At 35.4% G+C, this 20000-nt stretch overlaps 3 protein-coding genes across 3 annotated transcripts in view; 2 read left to right on the top strand and 1 right to left on the bottom strand.

The window, feature by feature from the left end:
- The window catches only part of HELRODRAFT_116717 (hypothetical protein), a gene marked incomplete at its 5' end in the record, with an annotated part of 12372 nt that extends 7528 nt beyond the window's left edge, over positions 1 to 4844 (top strand). Inside the window, 2 exons of the mRNA XM_009033751.1 lie at positions 1351 to 1643; positions 3881 to 4844. Of these exons, the coding sequence (XP_009031999.1) occupies positions 1351 to 1643; positions 3881 to 4231 (644 nt within the window). The 3' untranslated portion in view covers positions 4232 to 4844. The remainder of the gene's footprint in view (positions 1 to 1350; positions 1644 to 3880) is intronic.
- Positions 4845 to 7912: 3068 nt separating this feature from the next.
- HELRODRAFT_194761 (hypothetical protein) lies at positions 7913 to 10520 on the top strand (the record flags this gene model as incomplete). Its single annotated transcript, XM_009033750.1, has 6 exons — positions 7913 to 8161; positions 8251 to 8337; positions 8817 to 9527; positions 9651 to 9805; positions 10050 to 10260; positions 10435 to 10520. The coding sequence occupies exons 1-6, from the start codon at positions 7993 to 7995 to the stop codon at positions 10518 to 10520; spliced, it is 1419 nt and encodes a 472-aa protein (XP_009031998.1). The 5' UTR covers positions 7913 to 7992.
- Positions 10521 to 12347: 1827 nt separating this feature from the next.
- HELRODRAFT_194760 (hypothetical protein) overlaps positions 12348 to 20000 on the bottom strand; it is a gene marked incomplete at its 5' end in the record, with an annotated part of 10136 nt that continues 2483 nt past the window's right edge. The window contains 24 exons of the mRNA XM_009033749.1: positions 12348 to 13231; positions 13258 to 13300; positions 13524 to 13591; positions 13705 to 13819; positions 14070 to 14187; positions 14304 to 14437; positions 14572 to 14868; positions 15025 to 15237; positions 15360 to 15511; positions 15694 to 15754; positions 15896 to 16018; positions 16218 to 16318; positions 16622 to 16739; positions 17005 to 17121; positions 17217 to 17357; positions 17615 to 17717; positions 17851 to 17939; positions 18023 to 18247; positions 18355 to 18438; positions 18530 to 18618; positions 18721 to 18787; positions 18958 to 19043; positions 19123 to 19203; positions 19414 to 19552. Of these exons, the coding sequence (XP_009031997.1) occupies positions 13533 to 13591; positions 13705 to 13819; positions 14070 to 14187; positions 14304 to 14437; positions 14572 to 14868; positions 15025 to 15237; positions 15360 to 15511; positions 15694 to 15754; positions 15896 to 16018; positions 16218 to 16318; positions 16622 to 16739; positions 17005 to 17121; positions 17217 to 17357; positions 17615 to 17717; positions 17851 to 17939; positions 18023 to 18247; positions 18355 to 18438; positions 18530 to 18618; positions 18721 to 18787; positions 18958 to 19043; positions 19123 to 19203; positions 19414 to 19552 (2712 nt within the window). The 3' untranslated portion in view covers positions 12348 to 13231; positions 13258 to 13300; positions 13524 to 13532. The remainder of the gene's footprint in view (positions 13232 to 13257; positions 13301 to 13523; positions 13592 to 13704; positions 13820 to 14069; positions 14188 to 14303; positions 14438 to 14571; positions 14869 to 15024; positions 15238 to 15359; positions 15512 to 15693; positions 15755 to 15895; positions 16019 to 16217; positions 16319 to 16621; positions 16740 to 17004; positions 17122 to 17216; positions 17358 to 17614; positions 17718 to 17850; positions 17940 to 18022; positions 18248 to 18354; positions 18439 to 18529; positions 18619 to 18720; positions 18788 to 18957; positions 19044 to 19122; positions 19204 to 19413; positions 19553 to 20000) is intronic.

The following is a 20000-nucleotide window of genomic DNA, read 5'->3' as shown; positions in this document are numbered from 1 at the left end:
ACTCGTTTATTCACTCGTTCGTTCACTCATTCACTCGCTCATTCACTCGTTCATTCACTCACTCACACGTTCATTTACTCATTCACTCGTTCATTCACTCGTTTATTCACTCGTTTATTCACTCGTTTATTCACTCGTTTATTCAGTCGTTCATTTACTCGTTCATTCAATCTAATATCATATACTTTGTTCATTTTTTGATTCATCCATTTTTTCGTTTCTTCCTTCGCTCAATTTTTACCTCTTCGTGCACGCGATAAATCCGGAATGCTTACTTCAACACAAAACGTGATTATTATTATTCTTATTATTGTTGTTTTGTTATTGTCATAATTATTTTGTTGTTGTTGTTGTTGTTAGTGTTATTGTTGCTATTTTCAAACACACATAAAGTTATTTATAGCTCGTGCCACGGTGAGTTACTCTTCTATCGCACTTTCTCAATCAAACGTTGTTTAGTCATCATCATCTTCGCCATCAACGTCATCATCATCGTCATCAACATCAGCATAATCTTTATCCTCCTCCTCCTTTTTCTTCATCATCATCTTTTTCACCTTCTTCGTTCCCTTCATTCTCATCCGTTTCTTCCTCACCATCTTTGCCGTCATCATCTCTCCAGTCACACCACATTTTTTTCAACACTGATTAGAATCTGATTTATTAAATATTCTTTTCCTGTAACAAACATATGAACAGATAGACACAGAGAGAGAGAGAGAGAGAGGAGAGAGAGAGAGGGAGAGGGAAGGAAAAAGAGGGAGAGAGAGGGAGAGAGAGAAAAAAACAAACAAACACACACGTGCACACGCACACAGGATGATGATAGTGATGATGTAGCAATGATTATGATGACCATAATGATGATGATGATAGTGTCGAGGATGAAATAATAATAATAATAGTGATGATAACGACGATGACGACCATGATGATGATGATGATGATGACGATGATGAAGACGATTATGATGATTGAACTTGTAATAGGTGAGTGGTGATTGGAATGGTAATATGATAGACGTAAGTTGTCATTGCTTATCAATGAACCACACATCTTGATGATGATGACGATGATGGTGATGATGACATAGAAAAATGATGATAATGATGAAGAAGAAGATGATGATGATGATGTTGAAAAGATTGTTGATGGCAATGCAGCTATTTCCTCCAACGAATGCAAATGATTGACGAGCCTAATTAGAAAAATACCTGAAGGTTATTGATCACGCTGATGGTGATGATAAGAATGATTATCAGAGATAAGAATGATGATGGTGAAGGTAATGGTGAAGATTGTATGATGATGATAACAATCAGTGGCCTTTATCAATCGAAATGATTCCAGGCTACGGTCACGTGGTACCAAAGACGCCAGTTGGACGGTTAGTGACCATTTTATACGCTCTCCTAGGCATTCCTCTCACCTTCCTCTATCTCTCCAACGTCGGAAACTTCGCCGCCAAATGTTTCCGACTCTTCTATAAGAAGTTCTGCTGTGGCCTGTGCATTTACGTTCGCCTGCTACGCCACAAGAGACGCATGTTGAACGTTCGAAGGCAGGCAGAGGCTCAGATGAAGAGCCAGGAGGCCTTTGATAGCATTGTCGAATCGACTTTCATATCAGCGAAACGAGGTGGGGTGCTATCGTCACGAAGGGCTACTGCCACGGGCATCCCTAAAAAGGCTTGGACCCCTCTTGGCCTCGAAGATGAAACTCCCTCACTTGCCAGTAGGTTCCGGAGTTCGTTTAAGTTGCCATTTCTTTCCGTTTGGAAAGCGGGAAAAAGAGACAATGGCAAAAAAACAAAATCGGAGAAGCCAATGGAACTGCGAAGAGTTTCAACTGCAGAAAATTTCAGAAAGTATCACCAACAACGAAAGCGATCATCAGACGTTGACGAAACTGAATTCATTAAAGTTAAACAATTGCCTGTTATCGGCACCGAAGCTTCCGACACTTCATACACGTTCAACAAGTCGACCATATCCGATTCGTCGGTGTCCGATTACCGAAACCGATTAAAAATCGTGATCGTCCCGCCGGTAATTAAATTGAATGAAATTAATGATTTGGATAATAACTTGGAAGTATCTTCAAATAAAAAACAACTTAATATCTTCTCGTCATCAGCCGTGAGCGATTTGTTCGAAAGTGATTCAACAATGGTTGAAAGGAAGAACCTTCTAGCGAACAATCGAGAACGAGACCACGACCAGTCCCCAAACAACTTTCAAGGTAGATTCAACCAGATAACAAAAATCGAAAGTTTAACAGAATCAAATACTGAATCAAAAACAAAATTGCCAACCGCTTTAAACGTGATAAAAAACAGAATTTCAAACTTTACTGACACTAGTTATACAAAAATTAGAAAGAAATTAAAACTAGAAACAAAGGATTCAAATAATGTTGAACGACCAACAGATCGAAAATTAAAGCAGAAACATTCCTTCTTCAGTTCTGTTCCCGTCTCAAAAGCACCAACAACATCGTTTTGTGATCAATCCATAGAAGTGTCTGATGATAACTTTTTTGAAATCGAACAAATCCTCAACAAGCCAAACTTCCTGGCAAGTTCTACTCCAGCCTCTACTCCAAAAATTCCGCCATCAAAATCAATAAAGTTAAAAAATATTCGCTACAGCAATCAAAACCGACCAAAAACTCAAAGAATCGTTTTAACCGATTACCAAGAAATCGCTCCAACCTCCACCAAAGCAGAAACGCCATCTGCAAACACATCCATGCACACGCAACACAACGTCCATTTGCACAGAGGTCATAGTTCAGTCTTCAGAAAACAAAACTTTCCATCGGCATCATTTCAAATTCAATTGGACGACCCACCCTCACCTACGTCTGCTACTACGACGCGCATGGCTGCTTCTGCCGCTTGCACAGCCGCTGCGATTGCTACAATGGCGTCAAGATTTGTGGCGCCAAAAATTTTAAAAAGCCCAAGTTCTTCGAAGTTTTTTATCAGCGAAGAGACTGCTGTAACCACCATGAGCAACATGCCATCTTCACAGACGTCTGCAACACTTTCGCCTGCCGATACTTCACAGGTTTTGTTGGGCGTTGTTCAGTTGTTGTGTGTTGTTGTGTGTTGTTGCATGTTGTGTGTTATTGTGTTGTGCCTTGAAGTTTTTTAATAGCGTGTATTGCTTTATTTATTTTGTATAATTTTGTCGTAACCAGTTGTGGAAAATTGAATGAAATTGATTTTTCTAATTTTAAAATTATTCGCCAGATGACATCAATGGAGACTAGCATGGAGTCGACATCATCTTGCACGCCATTCATCAGCAAGCAGACAATGAAACCAGCAGACCACAGAAAATTTGTCCTCCATCTCAATCCCTTTCAGAGCCAACGACAGACATCCATCAAATGGAAGGACATCTCTCGATCGAAAGATGAAAATGTTACAACTCCTACCGATACCGATACAGCGGTTTTTCCGGCATTGAAACCGACACCTAATCGAAAGCATCGAAAGTTCACATACCGATCGAAGTCTCTAGATGATCTTTACAGTTACGGACAGCACTTGCACCGACTTTCCAAAAGATCGTCATCGTTCAAGCGACGAATTACTCCAGTAATCGGAACCGTATCTAATCCGTTTACCGACGGACCGGCTCAACATCGGTTGCCTAAAAAACTAAGTTCGAACAAAGAACTAGTACCACCAACAATAGAGTATGAAAATTTAAAAAATGAACACGTCCTAAACAAACGCGGTTCAAGCTTTCGTTCTCGAAGTTTTCGACGAAAGTCAACTCTCAGTCAGTCAGTGAACATCTCAAAAAGAGACCTACCCCTCTCAACCGATCTCAAACCTCAAAACATCCTCCAAAAACCAGATGTCGAGGCCAGTGAAGACGATCTGGAGTACGTAAAAATGACAGTGCCCATTTCAATCTGCCTCATCATCATCACCCTCTACATCTACCTTGGCGCGCAACTCTTTTCATATTGGGAAAAATGGGACTTGATAACGAGCTCGTACTTCTGCTTCATCACGCTTAGTACGATCGGTTTTGGAGATTTGGTACCTGGAATTGACAGCAGCCAAGAGAAGGCCCACCAGAAGCTGATGTTGTGTTCGTTGTGGCTGGTTGTTGGATTGTCCTTACTGGCGATGTGTTTCAATTTGATGCAGGAAGAGGTCAAGGAGAATTTTAGGTGGATTGGCATGAAGCTTGGTGTCTTGAAGCAGTAAAGAAAAATAAATTTCTAAAAAACTAATAGCGCAATGTTTCTAAGAAGGAAACACGTTTGAAGGTCTTGCGTTGAAATAAAGATACCTTTCGTTGAAAGCGTTGTAATGACGTGAAATACATGTTAATAATAAAATCAATCAACCTCATCGTCTTTCACACGAACGTGCTAGGTTAACAAATACATCGAAACGTACACACAGACACGTAGACGGACTTCATCATTCAGACAAAACAAATCTTGTCGATCTTACTCGTATCATTCAAGTCATCATTTCATCGCGTTATCATTTCAAAATGACGTCATCTTCATTAAATAACAATTTCTCAAAAAAAAAAATTTCATATCGTCTTCAAGATAAATAATTTTAGGTTTAAATTCAATTTCATTATTTTAATTCGATTTATTTAATGAAATATATTTTTAATTATAAAAAATTAATTTGAAACAAAGTTATTTTTACAATACCAGTGCCTTCTGTCATAAATATGCCTTACTAGGAATAATTTTTGAAAAGTTTTTTGATGTCCTAATATTTTTTTCAAGTATTAATCAATCAGTCGTCTATTTAGCCATTCATTCGTTCATTCATTTCTTCATTCATCTATTTTTTCATTCATTCGTTTGTTCGTCCATTCATTCATTTATCATGAGTAGGATATTGTTTATCAAGATTATATTATGCAATCACAGATATATATATATATATATATATATATATATATATATATATATATAAAGAATGTAGATAGAAATAAAACATGCATACATATACACATCTAAACACACATAGAACCACACAAATATACACACACACACGCGCGCGCACACACACACGCACGCACACACACACGCACACACACATATAATGCAATAAAATCAGGGATGTCCAAGCATTAAATCAAATCAAACCGATGTTATTCGATATTCGTTTAATTAATTACTATCGGCGATTTTTATAAGTTAAGATGATACTGTTGTGTCCATTTTTGAATGTTGCCTCAATCGAGTCAAGGAGCTAGAGTAATGAAATTATTTTGGAATTATATTATATTGCGTCATAAATATTAATTATAATAATAATAATAATTATTATTATTATTTTTATTTTTCCGATTGGTTTGTCGTCAATTTTGTAAACCAAGTTCGTCAACCGTTTTTTTCTCCTGTTGATAATAAAACTTTTCGTCTAGGCATTTTTTGATTTTTTTTTTTACAGAAATAATAATTAAAAAACAGAAAGATAAATCCAATAAACATACATACGTATAGAAATGTGTACGTACACACATACATACATACGTACATACATAGTTGACGTACATGTATACATACATACGTACGTATACAGGCATACACACACCCAAACTGTACGTATGTGTCGATCCTTGAGTATTGATTTTGCCGATGGTGTGATGTACAAGCAGCGATGGGCATGATGTTGTTGTTGTGTGTTTGTTTGAAGTGTTCTAGCTGTTGTTGATGTAGTTTTTTTGTTTTTGTTGATGTAGTTTTTGTGTTGTTGTTAATGTTGTTTTGTAGTAGATGTTGTTGCCTTGCTAGTAGTAGTAGTAGTAGTAGTAGTAGTAGTAGTAGTTGTTGTTGTTGTTTTCGTTTTGCTTGTTCTTCGTGCGTTCATACTTCTTCTAGCATGTACATCGGTGAACAATTTTGTTATCTTTTGTACACACTTGTACAACAGACATTCAAGCGCGTATTCATATGTACACTCATTTCAATGTCAGTATAAATGTGTTAATGTGTGTGTGTAAATAAATGTATTGGATGTGTGTGTGTGTGTTTAAGTGTATGTGTGTAAATAAATGAAATGGATGTGTGTATGTGTGTATATGTGTATGTGTGTGTGTGTGTATGCCCGTAAGCAAATATGTACATAACGATAATTTGATTTATCGGTAATACGATCGGATCGAATAACCGACGGGGAAAGAACCAGGTTAACGAATCGAATCGGTACTCGATCAAAAAACCGGACATATCGAAGCGAATTTATTTCATTATCATTTTTATTAACACAAAAAAGTATGCTTATGTCCGGTTCCTATAAAAAGCCCACACACACCCCTAAAAGTATCGCTATACAAAATTCGATACGATACGATTCGATACGAAACGACACTGAAGCGCTTCTGGAGATTCGGTTATTTAAGCGGTTCTCGATTGTTTAAATATGAATGATGCTTGTTTTGCTTTGTTTACATTCACACATATGACACTTAGAACGTGTTTGTGATGGTGGAGAGTGATGATGATGACGACGACGACGATGATGTTGTCTCAAATTTGAATACAATGATGATACTGGTGATGATCATGACGATAATGATGACGTCAACGATTTTGATAGCGAAACGATTTTTTAGATAATTACATTCTACTGCTTTTTTTGCTTTGTCTTGATTCATTTCATTTCACTTTTTACATTTGATCATTCAATATTTCATGCTCTCATTTATTCATCAACTCAGTCGCCAATCTGTCTATCCTTTAATTCACTCATTCATTCATTCATTCATCCATTCTTTCATTCATTCATCCATTTATTCATTCATCCATTCATCCGTCAGTCCATCTTCCGCCTACGTCATCATTTCCATCGCATGGCCGTTCAGACAGCGTGTCTGCTTCTATGACGAATCAACATAATGTATGTACGTATGTATGTATGTATGTATGTATGTATGTATGTATGTATGTATGTATGTATGTATGTATGTATGTATGTATGTATGTATGTATGCTGAATGTATGTATGTATGTATGTATGTATGTATGTATGCTGAATGTATGTATGTATGTATGTATGTATGTATGTATGTATGTATGTATGTATGTATGTATGTATGTATGTATGTATGTATGTATGTATGTATGTATGTATGCATGTATGTATGTATGCATGTATGTGTGTATGTTTTTTCGTGTGTATGTATTGCATACAAACATACAAACATACATACAAACTATTGTATTTATGTTTTCGCAATCGGCACGCACCAAATGTCCTATTGACAGCTTCTATTTTTATTTATTAATAGGAAAATCCTATAAATAAACGATTTTTTTATTATTTTTATTATTTTTTATTATTTTGGTTGTTTTTTGATACATATACTGATTTAAAATACAAAAATATTTTAGTATATTTATTAGTAAAGTAACTTTGCTGCTCGATTGTTTAATACTACACTGCTTAAATTAAACTAGTACAATACTATTTCAACGGTAACAACAACAACAACAAGAATAATAACAACAAAAATAATAATAACAACAATAACAAAAACAACAATAATAATAATAATAACTATAATATTAATAGCTTCAGAACCAAGAAACAAAACAAAAATGATTTTATATAATCGAAAAATAATAATCTTCCTGCTAGGTTAGCTAATGCTATTAATATTATTATTATTATCATCATCATTATTATTATTATTATTATTATTATCATTATTATTTCTATTATTTTCGTCAATGAAATCCAACACGAAACATTTTTCCTCGTCAGGTCTTTTATCATCATCATCATCATCATCATTATTACCATCTCCCTCCTCACCATCATCATCGTCATCACCATCGTCACCATTATCATCATCTTCTTCTTCTTCTCATCCGGTATGGAACGCCGAAGACGTAATAGCCAAAGCCGGCCAAAAACTGACCATTTCCTGTCGAGTTCAACTGGACATTTTCGACCCAATCAACGTAGAATTTTCCGACTTTTCCTCAACAATGGTAAACCAAAATGCCGAAGACAAAATGGCGGACAAGATGGCTGCTGGCACTAGCCGGAAGTTGATATCCGTAAATGGGGATAAAATTATGAAGGGGCGAGATTTGTACGTTGATTTTCATCACGATATATCGAGGAAGACGGCAAACGTTAATCTAATATTTGCAAGTTAGATATGATATATCTACAATAATGATAATAATAAAATTATATTAATTTGTAATTAAATTTAAATTATTTTTTTATTTATTATGAAGAGATTAAAGCAAGCGATAGTGGATTATTTTATTGCTACAACGAGGCAAGCGCTGAACAGCAAGGAATTCTAAACCTAACCGTTTTTGGTCAGTTTCGGCTTATGAAAATTATTTAAATTATAATTATGATAATAATAATTATTATTATTATATTTATTTTTAGTTTCTTCTTTGATTACATCATTTTCTAATCGCTATCATCATATCAATCATGGTCCTCCAGTATTCATTATCATTTTTACAGTTTTGTCACACTGTTGTTGGCATTCGTATTAGAGTAATTTTTTACCAACATCATCATCTTCATCGTCACAGTCAGTCATCTTCATCATCACAACCATCATCACAATCATCACCATCATCACAATCATCATCATCACCATCATCATCACAATCATCATCACAATCATCACCATCATCACAATCATCATCATCCTCATCACAATCATCATCACAATTTTCACAATCATCACCATCATCATCATCACCATCATCATCACAATCATCATCACAATCATCATCACAACCATCACCATCATCACAATCATCATCATCATCATCCTCAGTGCCAGTAAGAGAAGTACACCTCGCTACGTTAAACGTTAAAAGTCTGGAGAGCATTCAGAAACGAATCAACAAATCGAAGAATGAAGTCACTGATAACGACGACGACAACGATGATGATGGCGACAGTCAAGCTAGCGACAACCAAGATGGTGGTGGCGATGATGACGACAACGATGATGATAGTTATAATGAGGGTGACGACGACGACGATAATGATGACAAAAAAATGATGAAACCAAAACCACAAAAACCTGGAAAACCTCGAGCTAAAACGACGGTTACGACGCAGTTTTTCTCCAGCATCAACCGGCTGAGCCCGGGTTCGGAAGCAAACTTAGCCGACATGAACAACAGCGATGTACTCGTTTGTTACGCTACCGGCAGGTCGGATAATTTCAAACTCAATATCGCCCTCAACGGTGCACCTATCGATTCCAAAATACACCAAATCGAATTATTAGAATACTTCAAACCGGATGTTGACAGCGACGATGACGTCATTAAAAAAGTTGCCAAAAATGGCGATGCCAATGACGATGGTAAAGATAGTAGCGATGCTGCTGATGACGACGACGACGACGATGAGGATGTCTGGAAGGCCTTGGTGGTTAAGAAGGTGGACCACACGTTTGATGGTGGTCGGGTGTCGTGTGTAGCCACTGTCGCTAGCTTTCAGACGATCAACGCCACCAACGAACTCAACGTACAATGTAAATTAAACATGTTTTTTTTTCGAATTTAATTTATTTTAATACAACCACCGCTAATACTTAACGATATTAATGAAAATAATAATAAACCGGATATGTATACCAAACTATTTCTATTTTTAGACATTCCAAAAATAGACTGCCCTCAACTGGAACCGGAAGTAACTCTGGGAAAACCCAAACAGGTCACGTGCAAAGTGAAGGCCAATCCGCCAGCTGAAATAATTTTGGCGGGAATGGAGAGCAAAAAGAATGATGGCGTAACATTGACAAGGACTGTGAGTTACTACTACTACTACTACTACTACTACTACTACTACTACTACTACTACTACTACTACTACTACTACTACTACTACTACTACTACTACTACTACTACTACTACTACTACTACTACTACTACTACTACTACTACTACTACTACTACTACTACTAGTAATAATAATAATAATTATTATTATTATTACTATTATAACTGGAAACTATAAATTATACTTATGTCATTTGTGGAATTTTTATAGCCGATTGGCAAAAACGAGGTCGAGATCATGATATCGATACCGGAAGTGAAGCAGAAGCATCTTGTGACGTCATTCAACATCGTGGCCAGCAACTTTCTAGGGTCCAACAACAGCACATCCCTGAAGTTTACTACGTCATCGTCATCGTCATCATCATCGTCGTTTTCATCTTCATTGCAGGTTGATAGTCAACATCCAGCTAATAACTCAGGTTTTTTTATTAAAAAAAATTTTATTGTAATAAATTTAATTTAATAATAATAATTATTATTAATATTATTTTATAAATTAAAAGTTATAAAATAAAAATTTTACTATACCTGCTGAAAAAAGATCTGACATTGAAGTCTAATGATAGAATGATGATAATTACACAACAACGCAGGTACATCACTGGTTTTCAGTCTGAACATAAATCTCCTTTTAGCGTCAGTCGCCAGTTACGTCATCCTAATTACCAAAAACCACTAATCGATCAATTAATCAACCAATCAATTAACGCTCATTCCTAATTATCGCCATGACGATTGTTAATTAGAGACTGCTATGGTTGTTGTTTCTATGGATGTTGACATTTCAATATTCTATGTTTACTGAATGACGCGTAGTTATATACAAATATAAGTATGTGCGTGCGTATATGTACACGTGCGTCTGCGTGCGTGAGTGTGTGCGTTTGTGCGTGTGTGTGTGTTGGTTTTGCTGTGTGTGTGTTTCTTATTTAATTCTCAGTCAGTTTTGTAAGTTCATCTCTCGTTTGTTCGTTTGATTTGACCTTTTTTCACATTTGAACTTTCACCCCAAGGCAAATTGACTGACGCTCAAGCATACACAAACATAAAACATATACCATGCAAACAAACAAACAAACAAACAAACAAACAAACAAACAAACAAAGGAACATAGAAACATACCTTAAAATATTATATCTATATATACATGGTATTTATGTATTAATGTATTTGTGCCAATTACGTATATACTTATGTTATCATATGTTATTACACCACAACTACTACTATTACCACTACTACTACTACTACTACTATACTACTACTACTACTACTACTACTACTGCTGCTGCTGCTGCAGCTGCTACTATTACTACTACTACTACTGCTGCTACTACTACCACTACTACTACTACAATTACTACTATTTTTACTACAAGTACTGCTACTGTTATTCCTAATGCTACCACTACTAATATTTTACACTTCCAACACCACAGCAGCAGCTGTTGCTACTTCTGCTGCTGCTACTTCTTCTACTACTACTTCCACCGATAAAACTCCAACTTATTGTGATACTTATTGTCCTACCTTTTCAAGATAAGAAATCCATGTAATGTTAATAATGATACTGATATTTGCAACAGCTATAACACTAACAACTACAGCCATGATAGTATTTTTCAATTTATAATTAGTTTTATTTTTTCAAATGTTGTCGATCATTCATTTTTATGACGTCTTGTCGGCTTGCTATCTTCAGATCCGCACAAACATACACGCACCCAAACAAACACACACTCACGCGCGCATACAAACAAACACAAACAAACACACCCACAGAATGCTGGCAATAATAATTGCATGGATAACAATAATTAATCTTATTTAGTTTAACTGTATGTTATAATACCTGCAAGTAGTAATTCTACAGCAACTACTGTACGCTCTTGTTTTGTATACCAGTATATTAATATTTTTGTATAAATGTTATTCCTTGTGTTTCGGACATATCTATGTTGCTTTTGATTAGTTTGTTTCTCTATCTCTTTGTCTTTTTGTTTGTCTGTTTGTCTCTCCCTTTTTTACATTCTATCTCTCTTTCCTCTCTTCTCTCTCTCTCTTTCCTTTTCTCTCTCTGTGTTTGTATAAGTCTTTTGACACTATTGTTATACAACCGTTTTTATCAGCAATCCTCTCTCTCTTTCTCTCTCTATCCAGCTTCTTCTTTTCACTTTTCATATCTTATCTCTTCTTCTTTCTCTCTCTCTCTCTCTCTCTCTCTCTCTCTCTCTCTCTCTCTCTCTCTCTCTCTCTATCTTTTTCTCTTTGTTTGCCTGCTTACCTTTGTAAATTTTTGAAGCCCTGATGTCTGCTACATAATTGTTTTTGAAAACCCGTCGGTAATAATAATTGTTTTTACTGTTCGTTTTAACTATTGTTATCCTTCTTCTTGCTTATTATTATTATTATTACTATTATTGCTATTATTATTATTATTATTATTATTATTATTATTATTATTATTATTATTATTGATTTTCATATCAACGTAAGTCTGAAAGCTTGTCGGTTGTATATCTATTTAATATAAATTTAATTGTATACTTAGTAATCAACACTCTCAGAAAAAAAACCACGAAAGAATGAAAGAAAGAAATGAAAGAATAAAGTTATCCAGATCTAATTATAACAACAATAACAATAATAATTATTATTATGATTAAGTTATTATGAAATTATGATAATTATCACTAATGGTGAAAAATTTTTTTAGGGGTATTTATAAAAAGTTCGAACGCGTACCTTTGAAACCTACACATCGCTACATACAAACATCACTATCATAGTGAAATTTAACTTTATGATTTGAAAATAATTATTACTCTTAAATATTTAATTATTATTAATTATAAATAAAAATAAATAAACAAATAATATATATATATGTTATTAAATATGGCAATTGTGATTAAGACATGGCTTGAGTTGTTGAGAGGGATGGATGTCCGTGTGTTTGTGTGAGTGTTTGTGTGTGTGTGTGTTAGTGAGTGTGTGTGTGTATGTGTGTGGTGTGTGTGTGTGAATGTGTATAAATGTGTCTATAGGTGTGCTTACTTTTACAAAAGTCGAGATCATTAACATGAGAAGAATGTGAACAACTACATCGAGTTGTTCACAAAAAAAAAGTTTATCAAATAAATATTCTCACCCAAATACTAACAAAAGATCGAAATAATTTCTAATTATAATAATAAAATATTTTAACAATTAGTACAAATAATAAATAAAAATGAGAACATTAAAATTTTTATACGACATTACGCAACTATTAATTAGCTATAATTATTCATCACGAAACGAAAAAATTTGAAAATTTAAGGCAGGGATTTTTACGTCGTCTTCTCTCTCTCTCTCTCTCTCTCTCTCTCTCTCTCTCTCTCTCTCTTACTGTCTCACTCTTTCTCTCTCTATATCTCTCTTTTCCACTTTTTATTGTTAAATTTAGCTTTCTTTCTCTGTAAATAAAAAATAGAAAAAAAATTTACGCACACAAAAAATTGTAATGATGAAAGATGCTGATGAAATGGTTATTTAATAATGATAATGAACGAGGACATAGCCAAAAGAAAGGGGCTAGCTTAAGGGCTCAACTTCTGCCCCTTCCATAAAAGAATTTTCCATCATCACCACTCGCACCATCATCATCAATTACTCTCCTCATTACACCACCCCACAAACTTTTTCATTCTATTTCTTTTTGGATTTTTCTTCTGCTGCGACTGCTTCTAGTGGGTTCGGTGCCGATGCTGTGAAATTAAAATTTCCAGATTCACACACAAACACAGACACACACAAACACAGACACACAAACACAGACACACAAACACACACAAACACACACACACACACACACGCGTACCTTCTAATTTCCTGGCCACAAACTTGAGAACTTCATCAATGACAATCACAGGGAAGGATATTTTTAACACTGCAATCCATTCAGATACTGTTAAGGGTGTTATCTGGAAGACAGTCTGCATGTAGGCAGGTGTGAGGGATTTTGTAGTTGTTACATGATTTTGAAAGTCTGCATGTAGGTCTGTATTGTTTTGTAGTCTGTATGTAGGTCTGTATTGTTTTGTAGTCTCTATGTAGGTCTGTATTGTCTTGTAGTCTGTATGTAGGTCTGTATAGTTTAGCAGTCTCTATGTAGGTCTGTATAGTTTTGCAGTCTGTGTGTCTAAAACGTAGAACAAGTTTAGAAATCTCATATTTTCTTCTTACCGCCAAGAAATCAACTTCCAATATGAGGAAGTGCAGTGACATGGAGATTACTATGGCGCCCATGAGCCACATGTTGTACCAGGGAGGCATTACTAACAAACTCTGATTTTCAGATATGCTAATGAAATTATAAATTATTGCAAGTTAATTATAATATTTATTAATAATTATTATATTAATACAAAATTATCTAAAAAATCACAAGTTTTCAAACTTTTTGTTTTAAATTAGAACCTGTTAAGAGCGTTGAAGATCTCGATAACGACTAGTACTGAAAGAGCCATGGTTTTTGGTTTGGGGTTCTCGAAAATTTCGCAATCCACCCCCTTGAACCTCTCATCTTGAACGAGGCATTGCATGTGATGAGTCTGCGGTGGTTTCGTTGTCGTTTTGTGTCGTGGTGTGTCAATTAAAATGGTGAAGAAGATGATGGTTGAGATGAAAATTGGGTAAAGATGGTTGAGATGAAAATTGGGAATTCACATGAAAATCGTATACAAACCAGTTGGTAGAAATTCAATTGCGGTCCAGTGTCGCACATAGTGAACCACCAGACGGCAGCTCCGACAGTCGCTGCACCGACGTAACCACCAATTGCCATATAACGGAAGAACAACCAGTTACTAATCAAAGGTTCCTTCGAATTTCTCGGTGGCTTGTTCATGATATCCAAATCTGGCGGGTTGAATCCTAAGGCTGTGGCCGGCAGACCATCTGTGACCAAGTTAACCCACAGGAGTTGGACAGGGATCAAAGCTTCGGGCATGCCAAGAGCGGCTGTTAAAAAGATGCATACGACCTGGATGTGTTTTGGAAAAAATTTTCAAAAACTTTTATAGAATAAATCATACATTATATTTAAAACAATTATTTAAAAAATATTTAAAGACATCAAAATGTTGTTTCCGAGAAAAAATTTGCAAAAAATAAATAAAATATGAACAGTGATACAAACCTCTCCAATATTGGAAGAGATGAGGTAGCGAATGAACTGCTTCATGTTGTTGTAGATAGCTCTGCCCTCCTCCACAGCAGCCACAATCGTCGAGAAGTTATCGTCAGCGAGTACCATTTCCGAAGCCGATTTGGCAACCGCAGTACCCGAGCCCATGGCGATACCGATTTCGGCTTTCTTCAGGGCAGGTGCGTCATTTACACCGTCACCCGTCTGCAAAGACAATCGGTATTAGTCGGATAGTAACAATACGATAATTACAATATTCAAATAAATAAAAAATATAATATAATTTTTTTATTGGTATAAAAATTACTCGTTTATTTAAAACGTACCATCGCGGAAATTTCACCATCGGCTTGCAAGTATTCGACAATTTTGCTCTTGTGTGCCGGTTCTACTCGGGCGAATAGTCGAGCATTTCTGACAGCTCTTGCTTGTTCGACAGGAGGCAAGTCGTCAAATTCTCTGCCGGTGTACGCTTTTCCTGTAAATTTTGAATAATTATCAGCGGTTATAAATATAAAATACAANTTAAATTATGCGAAATATAAACTGTGATGATAAAAAATGAAATAAAATAATATATATTCCTCAAAACTTTGTATATTTATAGCAAAAGATACTCGATCACGTTTAAAAACAAATGGATTTTTAAAAAATTTTTACCTTCAGTACTTTCTGATTCACTGAAAACTCCGATTCTTCTGCAGATGGCCTCTGCTGTTGCCTGGCGAATAGGAAAGAAAAATTGAGAAATACGTCATACATACACACACAAACACACACACACAAACACGTACACCACACACACACAAACACACACACACAAACACGTACACCACACACACACAAACACACACACACAAACCTTGTTATCACCGGTGATGACGATAACACGGATACCGGCGAGTCTGCAGTTCTTTATGGCATCAATTACTTCAGTTCTCGGCGGATCCAACATACCGACTACTCCAACGAATGTACAGTTGGTCTGGTGGATAAATCGAAATCATCCGAAAATAAAATTGAACATCAAGTTTTTTGATATATAGATACTAATAGTCTAATTTATATTACAACAAATCAATAAATTAAAATGAAAAGAAGAAAGACAGAGAGATAAAAACAAAGAAAGAAAAAGAAAAATGAGAGAAAGAATTACAATTTAGAATGACGTCACAAAATCAAACTTCATATTGTACGAATTTAGTTGAATCTTCCAGATTCATCTCTTCTTTTTTAGGGGGGTTGTCGATGGTGGCCAGGGCCAAACAACGGAGGGTGTCCCTTCCTTTGTTGCGTTTTGAAATATAGAATAGATTAATTCGAAGTTTTAAAAACCATTTTGATCTTTTTTCATTTACCTCTTTGTTTCCCCACTCTGTTTTCATCTCTCTCTCTTTCTCTCTCTCTCTCTCTCTCTCTCTTTCTCTCTTCTACCTCTTTCTTCTCCCACTCTGTTTTTATATTTCTCTCTCTCTCTTTCTCTCTTCTCTCTCTCTCTTTCTTTCTCTCTTTTCTTCTTTCTCTCTCATAACCAAAGAGAAAAAATTATTAAAAGATAACTTTTAAAAATTGTAAAAATTTAGATCACCCGTGCCATAGAAACGGACGTGTTTGTAAATTTCTGCTTTCAACTGGGCTGTCATTGGCACCTTCTCAGTACCTACTCTGACGTACGTGCACCTGTCTAATACGCCTTCTGGGGCCCCCTGTGTTTTTATATTATGAATAATTATTTAATTATGAATAATTATCTAATTATAAATTTATTGTGAACATTAATTTATTATATTATGGCTAATTAAGTTTAAATTTCAAAGCTGGAAAAATGGTTCTTAAATAGTGTTATCAAGTTAATGGGATTTCTTTGCAACATCAGTGTCCAGCATTTTAGCAATTTACCACAGCGCCGTGTTACATATTAGTTACATACATACAATACATACAAAGTGTTACATACAATTTGGTATCTACCTTGACAAACATTTTTGGACCAGGCGCCAGTTTGGTTGGTTTCAGCGGTACGCAATAACTGCTCATACTTTTACGATCTCTTGAAAATTCCAATGTAAACTCCTTGCGCCACAAGTTCTTAAGAAAATATATTAATATAAAATAATTAACTATAATTAATAATTATTATTATTATTATTGTAGTTATAATTAATAAAAAATTATGGCCAGACCTGAATTCCTTGATTGCACACAGTGCCCATTTCCTTCGGCTTCAAACCAGCTTTGTTGACATTCAGTGGATTCATTTTTTCCACAAGAACTGTCAGAGCTGTTTCTGTTGCCTCACCAACTTTTTCGTAGATATTTTTGGCCTGTAGGTGGCAGTTTAAGTTTACGGGGTGAAAATTTTTTGCTGGTGACTTGTAAAACAGGGTTAAATTTTTCTATGGGCCGTGCAAGTTGTGGGATGAAGATTTTTTGTTGGCGAATTGTGGACAAAAATGAAGTTTTTTTGATCGTTTTATGATTTATAATTTCATCTTATTTTTGTTTTTTTTAGAATAAATTAGAAAATATTTAAGAATTATAATTTAAGAATGAAATAAATGAAATGGAATTCTGTAAAGACCTCGTTGTAGTCAACGCTGGAGTCATTGCACATGGAGCAGATGGTTGAAAGCTCTTGCAATGCATCAAAATCCGACGCCTTTACCTGCTTGCCTTCCAAATATCTGAAAATTTTGGAATAAATCTTAAAAGTATTTCAAGAAAATGAATAAATTTGTTAATAAATTTATTAGAAATATATAACAAATGACTAAAAATGAGAATAATTGTACTATTTCGGCAACACTAAGTACTAACATTTCGCCTTCGGGTGCGTATGTTGAACCAGAGATTTCAAACTGATGTGTTGATATGTTTGTCTCTTGGGCTTTGTCAAAAATGAAAAGCTACGGAGAGAAAATAAATTGAAAATAGGTTATAAAATTAAAAAATAAGACAAACTGTAAGAAAATAAATGCAAGAAGCCCACCCTGCAAACAGACATCTGATTGGTTGTTAAAGTTCCGGTTTTGTCCGAGCAGATGACTGACGTACATCCAAGAGTCTCGACAGATGGCAGACTGCGCACTATTGCATTTTTCTTGGCCATTCTTCTGGTACCCAGGGCAAGGCAGGTGGTGATGACCGCGGGTAGGCCTTCGGGGATAGCCGCCACTGCCAAGGCCACTGCGATTTTGAAGTAGTAGACGGCTCCCTGTGGTTTGCACGGGGCGTAGAAAATAAGTTTTAAAGTCAGTACGTCGTATATTTTTGTATAATATATTATTCATCGCAATTGAAAAAAAAAAATATGACCCTGACCTTCATCCATGAACCGCCGTGAGCGGGGTCGTTGAAATGCCCGATGTTGATGGCCCAGACTGCAATGCATACCAGTGTAATGACCTGTGTGTGTTTGTGTGGGTGTGCGTGTGTGTTTGTGTGGGTGTGCGTGTGTGTGTGGGAATGTGAAATTTTAAGAAGATAGATAGAAAACCTTGGATAGTTGCTGACCGAATTCATCCAGTTTTTGTTGCAGAGGTGTCTTTTCTGATTCAGTTTCACTCATCTCAGTTCTAATTTTTCCTTAAAAACAAAAAAATAAACAAAAAACCCGAATGAACAAACGTATTAAACAAACAAATTAAAATCGTAATAAAGTATTCGAATCGGTTAAATCTTTCATACCGATTTCCGTATTGAGACCGGTGCCAATGACGATTCCTCGACATTTACCGGCTGCGATGTTCGTACCCTGTTAAGTGTTGAGATTAGTTTATATTATTATAAGTGGTTATAGAGTTGAGAGTGTTGTGTCCATACACTCAATCTTTTTCAACCCACTTTTAATTAATCAATTAATAGATAAGTTAATCAAATAATTGATTAATCAATAAGTTAAACGAGAAAGATAAAGAAACAAACGGAGAAGAGGATATTCTTCTTATCCTGGTTGACAGCTCTGGGATCCGGAATGGAATCCGTGTGCTTCAGTACGGACACACTCTCACCTAATAACAACAACAACATTAATAATAATAATAATATAAATAGTAATAATAATAATAATAATAATAATAGAAAACTGACCAGTAAGAATGGCCTGATCAACACGAAGAGTCGTTGAGAAGATTTTGGTGATTCTTATGTCTGCTGGGACTTTGTCACCAACTGTTGTTAAAGTGTAACATCATCATCATCATCATCATCAGGGTAACATCATCATCATTATCGTCGTCATCATCATCGTCGTCATCAACATCGTCATCATCAACATCGTCATCTTCGTCATCATCATCGTCATCATCAACATCGTGGTCAGCCGCAGCAGCTGCAGCAGCTTCACTACCATCGTCATCATCATCATCATTAGGTACTCACCAGAAACATCAACAACATCGCCTGGCACGAGTTCCCGGGCTTTTATTCTTTGAACGGTTTTGTTGTTCTTCCTGATGACCTTAGCTATTTCAGGCTCGTACTCTTTCAGTGCTTCGATCGCGTCTTCCGCATTTCTCTCCTGATTATGATGACGAAGATGATTGCGATGATGGTGAGGATGATGATGATGACGATGGTGATGACGATGGTGTTGACGATGATGATAATGACGATGATGAAGACGATGATGATGGTGATGATGATGATCGATGATGATGTTGGTGATGGTTATGATTGTTAAGAGAAAAGAATAAAAAATATTGATGGAAAGAATGATCGATGGTGATGAATGGAGCCTGAAAATGACAACGACAAATGTGTTGAAGATGAAAACGAAAGCTAAGTTTGGAATAATAATAATAATAATGATGATGATGATAATAATAATAATAACAATAATAATAATAACAATAATAAAAATAACAACAACAAAAACAATAACAATAATAATAATAATAATAATAATAACAATAATAATGATGACGATGATGACGACGATGATGATAACAAGGTTTTGGCGTTTGATT

Source organism: Helobdella robusta (genome assembly GCF_000326865.2).
Source record: "Helobdella robusta unplaced genomic scaffold HELROscaffold_97, whole genome shotgun sequence".
Classification (NCBI taxonomy): Eukaryota; Metazoa; Annelida; class Clitellata; order Rhynchobdellida; family Glossiphoniidae; genus Helobdella; species Helobdella robusta.
The sequence above is the reverse complement of the archived record's forward strand: the minus strand, read 5'-3'. Positions and strand labels throughout refer to the sequence as shown.